The sequence below is a fragment of the Bos taurus genome, chromosome Y, assembly GCF_002263795.3.
Source record: "Bos taurus isolate L1 Dominette 01449 registration number 42190680 breed Hereford chromosome Y, ARS-UCD2.0, whole genome shotgun sequence".
NCBI classification, from domain to species: Eukaryota; Metazoa; Chordata; class Mammalia; order Artiodactyla; family Bovidae; genus Bos; species Bos taurus.
The window spans coordinates 21,757,219-21,767,137 of NC_082638.1; the positions used below are offsets into that span (position 1 = coordinate 21,757,219).

The following is a 9,919-nucleotide window of genomic DNA, read 5'->3' on the forward strand; positions in this document are numbered from 1 at the left end:
TAAGCCGGCTATTTCACTCTCCTCCTTGATCCTCACCTCATCAGTCCAGAGCGTCTGGCTTCTTGCTACTTCTGCTCTCAGTTCTAATTCGCTTAGTAAGAAATCGTAAAAGGATGGTTTCACAGGTTAAATGCAAGGGTGGTACAGAGAGGGACTGAACCTTAATGGACCATGACACATTGCAAAACTCAATGACAACTTGCACCACCTGCTTACCCACATTATTAAAGGTAAAGTGAAAGTGTTAGTCAGTCCTGTCTGATTCTTTGTGACTCCATGTACTGTAGCCCAACAATTCCATAGGCTCCTCTATGGAATTATCCAGTAAAGAATACTGGAGTGGGTAACCACTCCCTTCTCCAGAGGATCTTCCCGATTCAGGGACTAAGCCTGAGTCTACTGCATTGCTGGTGGGTTCTTTACCATCTGAGCTACCAGGAAAGCTCAAATCAAAATGATACTAATTTCTAGGACATTCCTAGATTAAACTTTGGCTGGTCCATGCTGGTTTCAGCTCCACTGGCCAGAAAAAGTGGTGTAGTTGGAGCCCTCCACTCTGAAGGGCTGATCTGATTATCATTATTTTGTTTTAGTTACTAAATATCTCTGAATCTCAGAGGACTAGGTCTAAGCAAAGAGGTCTGATGGGTAAAGAGAATTTGTTAAAAGCCTTAATGCTGTCAAATTGGCAGATAACCAGGATTTGGAGGAAATTTTATCTTTACCATGTGGCTTAAGGTAAAAACGTAAGGATTAAGATTTTTAAAAAAAAGGTACAGATGAATCAACACTGAAATACTCAACTCAGAAGTGACTTTTTTTGACAATTGGGAATGGATTTCCATCAGCCTTTGAACAAATAATTGTGTGTGAAAGTTTTTATTAATATAAAAACAAAATAAAACCTGTGGTAATATTAGTGGCATAAAAGCACACTTAGACAATGGATTCAAGGATGTTGGGTTTTCTCTTAGAAACTGGAGGCTTCCCTGGCAGCTCAGATGGTAAAAAATCTGCCTGGGTTAGGACGATCTCCTGGAAAAGAGAATGACTACCCACTGCAGTATTCCCACCTGTAGAATTCCATGGGCAGAGAACGCTGGGAGGCTACAGTCCATTGATTCCCAAAGAATCAGATCCAGCTGAGCAGTGGGAAGGTGGGCACGGGCTGGTGTGTCCCAAAGGCTCCAGATGGTCTGCTGGTGAATATGCCCCAGGACTCCGGGCCTGACGTTGTACAGTGAACCCATCTTGGCACTGCCCATGGCCCGAGATGGAGGTTTTGCATCTGCTGGATCCACTGAGGAAAACCCCAGTGGCTGGGTGGGGTTAGTAGTAGGGGTTCCTTGGAAGAAGATTCCCACCAGCGGTGCTCACTCCTGGACACTTAGTTCAGTCCAGGCCCTGAGGATGCACCTTGTATATGATGACAGATTGAACAGCCTCAGAAATAAGTGAGGAGGTGGATGCCCTGGAAATGAGAACCACAGGGAGTGGAAAGATGGTGCCCTGAACTCCTTTAGCTGATCCTGGCCTATCAGAGAGCATCTAGGCCCCACTCATGCTCAGGCCGTTTTATAGAACCACTAACAGGAGAGTCATGAATTTCAAGGGGAGAATCATGGTCACAGGTCACAGAGGACACCAAATGATTGACATTGAAGTTCCCTTTATTTCTTTGTAACAATCCAACAGAGGGGTAATGACCCCATCACCCTACCAAGCCCAAAACTCCCCCTCCAAAAATCAGATTCACATTTCTAACTGTGTAGGAACATATCTCTCCAAAAATCCCACCAAGCCCTCCCCCACTGCCCACTCTAAATCACTTTCTCCTGCTTACACTGAAAAATTGTCTGAAACTGTTGTGTTCATTCTCAGCCTGCCACTCATGAGCTGGGCTAGTCGGGCAAGTAGCAGGGGCACAGGATGGGCTCGGTGTCATAGAGGATCTGGTCACCGCAGTGTGGACAGGGGCTGGCGCTGACCCAGAACATGCTGGACCGCCCAGACTTGCACAGAAGCTGCTTGAGCCGGGCATGCAGCTGAGCCAGAAGGCCCAGGTGCAGGGTGCCATGCACATCCTCATAGCTCTCCAGGGGTGCAGGGTACAGCACGTGGCTCAGCTTACTCAGCCCCATGGTGTGGTGCAGCAGGCTCTCCAGCACAGCCATAGAGATAGGGTTGCCACAGAAGCTGAAGGTGGTGAGCTGGGAGCAGCCGCTCAGGGAGGGTAAGAGGGCACTGAACTGAGAGTCCATGATGCCGCACTCATCCAGGTCCAGTTCCTGCAGGGTGGCTGAGGTCCTCTCAATCAGGACCTGCAGGGACTCCAAGTTGAGGCTGGTCAGGTTGACCCCGCTGAGGCCAAGGTCCTTCAGCAGGCTGACGCTCGGGCACTGCGACAGGTATGTCAGGTCTGACTCCGAAATCAGGCAATTGGTGATCGACAGGGTCTCCAGAGGGGTGTTCAGGCACCTGGGGAAAGACAGAGCAGTTAGTGTCAGGGGCAGAGGGATATGGGGAGGAGAGGCCCCTTTCACAGGAACACAGGGGATCTCACTGGCTTGGAGCTGGCCTCTCACCTCCTTGACAGGAAGGCAGGGGTTCTTCCAGGGGGAAGGTCATGCTCATATGGTTATGACCTCCCCCTGCACAAAATGATGAACTATTTTTAATGTGGGAAACAAACTGTAAACAAAGATTATTTGCCTATTTCAGCTTACTAGTATTTTGTTCACAGGAATTAAGATGTTTGTACAGGACACGGCTAGTTGAATTCAACAGCAGGCTGGATGCAGTAGACATGGGCTGGTGGGTCCCAGCAGTTACAGACGATCCCTGGGTGCATATCCCCCAGATATCCGGGGGCCACAAACCATCCATCATCACCGACAATTCATCCATCATCACCTACAATTCTTTGTCATTCTCTGTCATCGTCTCAGCTAAGACATCACTCTCTCGGAAAGAATTCCCAAGGGCATCACACCTGACCCCCACTATGCGGACTCCCAGCACAAGTCCCATTTGGCAGCATCTAACCTAGGCCACGCCTCTGACCCTAACCAGGGAGGTGACCTGACAAGAAGCCCGGGGACAGAGCGGCCATACCGTGAGGACTTCCAAGTGGCCTGTGCACACTGGCCATGTCCCCAGCAGGCACAAATAGACACCCCGATGGTAAAGAAATGAAAGAGGCCAGGTTTTGCTGCAGAGCTGGCGCCACACCTCACCTGAGCACCTGGTGCAGGCGGCCCTCGAGGAAGGAGATGGAGTCCAGGTAGAGCTCCTGCAGGTGGGGCAGGTTCAGGAACTGTGCACTGAGCTGGTTGACGCAGTTCTCCTGGTCCGGGGTGGTATGTGGCAATATGTGGATGCGAGACAGCAGCAGCCGGCGCAGGTTGCCCATCCGGCCCAGGTGCGGCAGGAACCTGCTCAGCGTGGCCAGCTTCCAGATGCAGTTGACCTCCAGGTCCTGAATGGAGTCCAGCTGCACCACCTTCAGGATCTTCCTGATGCTCTTCATGGGCATGGTGAAGATCCTCAGCTTCTGGCAGCGGATGTGCAGCAGCTTCCCCCTCTTCTTGGCCTTCTTCAGCAGGTAGCTGAGGGTCTCATCCAGAGTGTCCTCCTTGATGCACAGGTCGACCAGCACCTCCACAGGGGCCTGCTCTGGCTTCAGCCCCGCCTGCGCCTCCACCCTGCACCTCTTCTGCATTGGTTGGGCTGGCTCAGGCTCCAGCAGTGAGCAAACACTGACCTTCATCCCGGACCACAGGGTCCAGAAGTCCTGGTGGGTTTTCCGGCGCAAGTCCAGCACCTGCAGCTTCCACCGCCTGTGAGGCCGCAGGGGAAAGGCTGAGCCATGCAGAGGCCAATGGGCACCAGGACCCCATGAGTTCTCTGCACTCCACGTACCACAGCTCCTCTGGCTTCTAGGTCCCCCTTGGTTCCCACTTTAAGGGATAATGGGGGGTGGCCCACATGCTTTTTCTGCCCTCTCCCCCTCAACCAGTCCTATACATCCAATTGCTTGTTTCCATATGAGTCCTCATCCACCTGCCCTGTCTGCACCTTGCTTACACCCCCAGGCCTCACCAGTCTGCCAGGTTGACCTTACCTGGGGCGGACCTCCTGAGCAAGCAGGACATCCAGACCATCGAGTGCTGCCTGGAAGGTGTCCAGATGAGGCTGGTGGTCTTGCATCAGGGCCCCCAGTGGGAGGCAGGGGAAGGGCCAGGCCTGCACCATCGCCTTCAGGGCCTCTGTGTGCCTTCCAGCAAAGGCCTCCATAAACAGTGGTGGAAAGAGCTCGATGGGCAGCTCCTCCAGAGCCATGATGGCCAAGGCCTCATTGCGCAGCAGGCACTGTGCGCCCAGCTCCAGGAGTCGGGGTGGGGCCTGGACGTTCATCCTGAAGAACCTCCTCTGGAATGAGTCCTGGGAGGACGTCAGAGAGCAAGGGCATGGGAGTGGGGGGTGGCGTTTCCTTCTCTGGTCAAGGAACCGGGGAGACCCTGCTGTCCCTCCACCCTCAGGGAACCAAGGCAGGGTCAGAGACATCCTCTGGCCACAAAGTCACAGCTTTTGTCCCACCAGCACATGGACAAGCATCTCTCCAGGCAGCAACACAGGGACAAGGTGACCTCTTGCTCCATCCCGTATCTCCTGGCTGCTGCATTTAATCCCAGCCCTACTGGCCGGTAGATACCTAGGAGTCTGACAGCTGACCCCACTCTCTTCAGAGAAAGCTTCTGATTATTACTCAAGGGCTGAAAACAGGAATCAGGAGTTTAGCCCAACACAGCCTGTCTCTAAACTCCAACCAATAACTCACACAATGAGTGCTGTTAGGTCACTACATAAAAAAGTCACTTTCACTGGGTGTCTCTTCTACAAATGTTATTACCATTTGGTTCAGTGGACCAAAGCACTCACATTCAGAACAAAACCTCCACTCTTTCAAATATTCTACAGATTTTTTTTTTTTTTTGTATCCCATGGGATTAAAAAAGTCTTTAGCTTTTAATACAAAAAGAAACCCCCAAAATCCTTTAGGCTAGTCAAATCACAAAACTGTAAAATAATATGAACTATAATCACTGGTCTCAAACTAAAATGTAAAATGTCACCCAAAAATTCCTCCTAATTAGATGTCTTTCATTAAATCAATTCCAGGAACTTCCCTGAATTTCAGTGTGGAGGACTGTATTCTTTCACAGCAGGGGCATGAGTTCTATCCCCTTCAGGGATCTATGACACCAGATGCTGTTCTGTGTGGCCCCATCCCCTAAATCTCACCCCACCCTAACCCATCCCTCACTGCCCCTACCCTGTCAAATTTTATCTAGTTAGGAAATGTTGTAATGATCTGTACAAGTGGAGAAAATCAGAGAAGCAACCAAACTGTCTGGGATAAAGGTAAAACTGCATGTAGACGGAAAAGCAAAGTATACAATTGCCAACGTGAATGGAAAGGCAAAGAAAATTCTCCACAGGATCGTGGCCTGCATGGACTGTCCCATGAAGACCCCAGCAGGTACATCTGTCAGAGCCCAATGCTCCAGCGTGGAGCAGTGTGCTCAGTCCTCAGACCCTCTTCTCCTTCCAGGACACAGTTTTCCGATTCTGGCTGAAATTTCCATTTCCAGATAAAGTGCTATCTTACTACTAGATTTCCATCCAGCTAAGGCTGAGTGGTTTTTGTTTTTGTTTTTGTTTTTTTACTTTCTCACTACATACAACTGATGGGATCCTGTCTGTTCACAATAGGTTACCAAAATATTTAAAAATATAAAAGAAGAAAACTAACCTGAAGGTACATTCGTTGGGGGAGTTTGGGCCACATCAAAATCAACCAAATGTTCACATTCAGACAGCTTTGTGTGGATGGTGATGTCACCCCAGAAAACAAAGAAACAAAGTAAGATTCCTGAGTATCACACTGTCACTTCTACACTGTCAGACAGTGAAACATGTTCCCGTTCACAGAGGAACAGAGGTGTAATGGAGGGATGATGGGTCCTCCAGATTTTGAGAGTGAAGAATTCCCTGGAACTGGTCAGATCAAAATACACCTAGGAATGGGGAACACATGTATACCTGTGGCGGATTCATTTTGATATTTGGCAAAACTAATACAATTATGTAAAGTTTAAAAATAAAATAAAATTAGAGGAAAAAAAAAAAAATACACCTAGGAGCTGGCCAGGAGAACAGAGGGACCAGACATTTGTAACAAAACCATGAAAGTACCCAAGAAAGTGTGCTTTGTTTGGAGGAATTCAAAGACTTATCTTAGCCTAGGCTTGTGAAATTGTCAGAAGAGGGAGTGGCTAAAAAGGGACCAGTGGATCCCTTAAACCCAAGACAAACCCAAGATCCAGACTTCCTTCCTCCCTGGAGGCAAAAGGGCATTTCCTTTGTGAAGCTAGGCTATTACATTTACGAATGTGTTTTAGGAGAGGATGGAACTGTTTTGGCTGGCCAAACCTTGGACAGGCATTGTTTTGCCTGAAAGCCACTTATGGCTTAGGGTCGTGGGCTCTCCTGAAGGGAAATAAACGTGGGCCAAGGACATAAATCTGTGTCAGCAAATGGCTGTAAACCGGAGGCTCAGGGGTCCTCTGCACATCCCAGCCTGGGCTCTGTCCAGCGACCTGTACCCTCAACATGACCTTCAAAGGCTCCTTCCCAATGTAGCTGGGTAACCTGACCTTCCCTCAGTGCCAGTGAACAAGAAATCCAAAGCGCCTTTGAAACCGCCCTCCCGCCCAACCCCAACCCCTCTCCCTCCCTTAAGGCTCTCACTTACAGAGATTCTGATGGGAGCTCAACTTTAAGCCCACAAATACAATTCAGTTTTTCCTTTGCTCTGCATTAAGAACAGGTAGCCACACGGACTTTCTCCCTGGGGAGGTGCAAATCCTGCATCAAAGGGTCTGGGTTGAAGCCCCTTCTGGGCCGGCTGACACACTGGTTCTGTTGAGGTCTCAGAACACAGACAGATGGAACCTCTCCACGCCTGGCATTGTGATGCCCCAACAATTCTATATGGAAGGCAAGAAGGAGGCCTTCCCTGAAAGCTACTCTACAGTTTGTTAACTTCCTGGATATGGCATTCACCAAATTCCCACCATCCCCATCAGCAGCCAGAGATGTGGGTGTCCCTTAAATAGAGTTAAAACCCCTAAAATAGGGTTAAGCTGGAATGTGCCTTAAGGGCACTTTGACTTCCGGCAATCACCTTGGCCAAACAGCTGCAGAAGCTCAAGATTAGCAACGAAGAGAATCATCCAGTCCCTGATTAAGTAACAACCATGAGGATGCTGGCACCTTCCACCAGTACTTCAAATAACTTTCAGAGAGAAGTCAAAATTCACCCCTGGTTTCCTTTCCAGCCTGGTGAGTGTGAGAAAGCCAAGGCAGGGCTCTGCCATGCTCCACAAAGGAGGAACTGGAAGGCCTACTTGGGGGAAGATGGACGAATGTGCCCCAGTGAACATTAGGAAGAGCTAGCTGACTTCATAGGGACTCAGGGAAACAGGAAAAAGCAGAAGTCTAAGCTTGGGATGTTTCCATGGGAACTCAGCATCCAGGAGATCTAAGGATGCAGGAGGGACCACTGTCTTCAAATGATCTAAAATCAAGGAGTATCAGTAAAAAGTTTTTTCTAGTGAGGCAGGGGACAGGCCTCTATCCACCCCCAGCTCCACAGAGTCTGTTTGTGCAGGGGACTCACTGAACACCGAAGCACAAGGGGCTCATCTGCATGAAGACGTGTTCTTCCTGCCCAGTGTCAGGTTTGGCCAGGACAACTCCCAGGACCCAGGCGTAGTCAACCTGGGGGACATATCTACCTGTTTTTGTGTTGCACAGGCTGGTGCAGCCACTGAGCTCATTTCGTCATGGGAAGAGCTCATTCCCTCTCTAGTGGCAGAATTCCTTCTGTGACTGCAAAGCATCTGCTCCCCAGGGCTTTCCTGGGGCCCTTTGGAATGAATCTGCACCCAAAGAGTCACTAGAAATGTTGGAAAATGACCCTCCCTGGCTTCTGGAGGAAGACCACAGCCTGGATGATCCTCAGAGGCCCCAGACTGACGAGAAGCCTTGGGGACCCAGCCTCCAGCAGCCGAGATCCCACCTGGAGTTCCAGTATGTCTGTCCTCCCTCCACTCTGGAGTCAGACCCCTGCTTACACTGGAATAGTCTACCCTCTCTATGAGACCTCTTTGCCTCTTTCTGTGCTTGGCTAGACAGATTCAATGACATCTAGACCTAAACAAAAGAGGCCCCCTCCTTCTTCCTCCTGATTGAAGACTTGCCAGATGTCTAGGTCACCCTAACTCTAACCAGTTACTCCCTAGGGTGGTGATTCTAGAGGCAAAGCAACAGTAGGATGGAGTCGGTGGGGGAAGGGAGGTTGAGGGCCCTATCCAGGCAGGTAGGACTGCAGCACTTGGCAGGGGATAGCCCAGAACAAGGGGGAGGCAGAAAATGACAGCAGAACTAGGGGCCTAGACTCCTGGCTCTCAGAGCTGCATCTCATTTTCTGGAGGGGTGTCAGGATCGCTGAGGGCACTGCAGCCTGCACTTGGGGCCTAGGAGTGCCCCGAGGTGGTAGGGACAGAATAAGAGAACAGAATGTTCAAACAGTTAGCTTGAAACTTCATTAGGGAACTGTAGATAGAGAAGAAACTTTATGGGGTTTTGGGAGACCACAATAAGACTAATGACACTCAAGAAAATAATGGGAAAATTCTGAAACATGCAGGCTTGCTTGACACATAAAGCAAAACAAATGCTTAGCATCAAAGCCAGCTTGGATTTCTTTTTTTTTTTTTTTTAATTTTATTTAATTTTTAAACTTTACATAATTGTATCAGTTTTGCCAAATATCAAAATGAATCCACCACAGGTATACATGTGTGCCCCATCCTGAACCCTCCTCCCTCCTCCCTCCCCATACCATCCCTCTGGGTCGTCCCAGTGCACTAGCCCCAAGCGTCCAATATCGTGCATTGAACCTGGACTGGCATCTCGTTTCACCAAGCTAACTTGCTTAGCAACAAAACCATGCAGCAGAAGCATGAGACATGGCCCAAAATAATCAAACTGTGGTGGCAAGAGACTTACATCCTGGCTAGTGAGCTCCATGAGTTAATAACCCCAGAAACATGGTCTTTGGCCACTAAGACAACTTCTTTCCAGAATGTGCCCCCAAACAATAAAACAATAGCAGAAAACAGGACCTACAACCTGCCCAGTGATCAACAACTTACTGCTGCTGCTGGTAAGTCGCTCAGTCGTGTCCGGCTCTGTGCGACCCCATAGACGGCAGCCCACCAGGCTCCAACGTCCCTGGGATTCTCCAGGCAAGAACATTGGAGGGGGTTGCCATTTCCTTCTCCAATGCGGGAAAGTGAAAGGGAAGTCGCTCAGTCATATCCGACTCTTCACGACCCCATGGACTGCAGCCCACCAGGCTCCTCCATCCATGGGATTTTCCAGGCAAGAGTGCTGGAATGGGGTGTCATTGCCTTCTCCAAATCAACAACTTAATGCCTCCCCAAAACAGGCTCTGTGCATACAAAACACTATCACTTTTGGAAAGATGACTTTTCAAAATGAAAGACCTGCATTGAATTGAGACCTGAAAATATTTTTCCCAAGTAATACTACAGGGAAGTCTAGTGTGCTGCAGTCCATGGGATGGCAAAGAGTTGGATACTACTGAGCAACTGAAATGAACTGAACTGAACTACGATATCCTAGCCTGACCATATAGAATGGACAAATAAACTTCCCTGCCCTACCTGGGGGAGGCACTGGTAATGGAAACATGCTGTCTACTCAAGAAAAAGAAGATATTTTCCCCCCTCCCCTCTTCCTCTGATTGTGAAAGTGTAACTGAGTA

At 49.4% G+C, this 9,919-nt stretch overlaps 1 protein-coding gene across 2 annotated transcripts; it reads right to left on the bottom strand.

Moving 5' to 3' along the window:
* Positions 1-1,739: 1,739 nt before the first annotated feature.
* On the bottom strand, positions 1,740-7,027 carry LOC132344505 (melanoma antigen preferentially expressed in tumors-like). 2 transcript variants are annotated; one of them, XM_059884134.1, is made up of 5 exons: positions 6,818-7,027; positions 5,816-5,882; positions 4,124-4,443; positions 3,237-3,839; positions 1,740-2,478 (listed from the first exon to the last, which is right to left on the bottom strand). In XM_059884134.1, exons 2-5 carry the CDS (start codon positions 5,849-5,851, stop codon positions 1,902-1,904), a joined length of 1,536 nt encoding a protein of 511 aa, XP_059740117.1. In that variant the 5' UTR covers positions 5,852-5,882; positions 6,818-7,027; the 3' UTR covers positions 1,740-1,901. The 2 variants fall into 2 exon arrangements, with proteins under 2 accessions (XP_059740117.1, XP_059740118.1); XM_059884135.1 differs by lacking the exon at positions 5,816-5,882.
* Positions 7,028-9,919: the final 2,892 nt, after the last annotated feature.

Excerpts from the sequence above, each read along its gene's own strand:
- LOC132344505 (XM_059884134.1), bottom strand. The coding sequence starts at position 5,851 with ATGTGGCCCAAACTCCCCCAACGAATGTACCTTCAG. Across the intron at positions 3,840-4,123 it reads GCTCAGGAGGTCCGCCCCAG|GCGGTGGAAGCTGCAGGTGC; the intron begins GTAAGGTCAACC and ends GCGGCCTCACAG. Across the intron at positions 2,479-3,236 it reads CGCCTGCACCAGGTGCTCAG|GTGCCTGAACACCCCTCTGG; the intron begins GTGAGGTGTGGC and ends GTCTTTCCCCAG.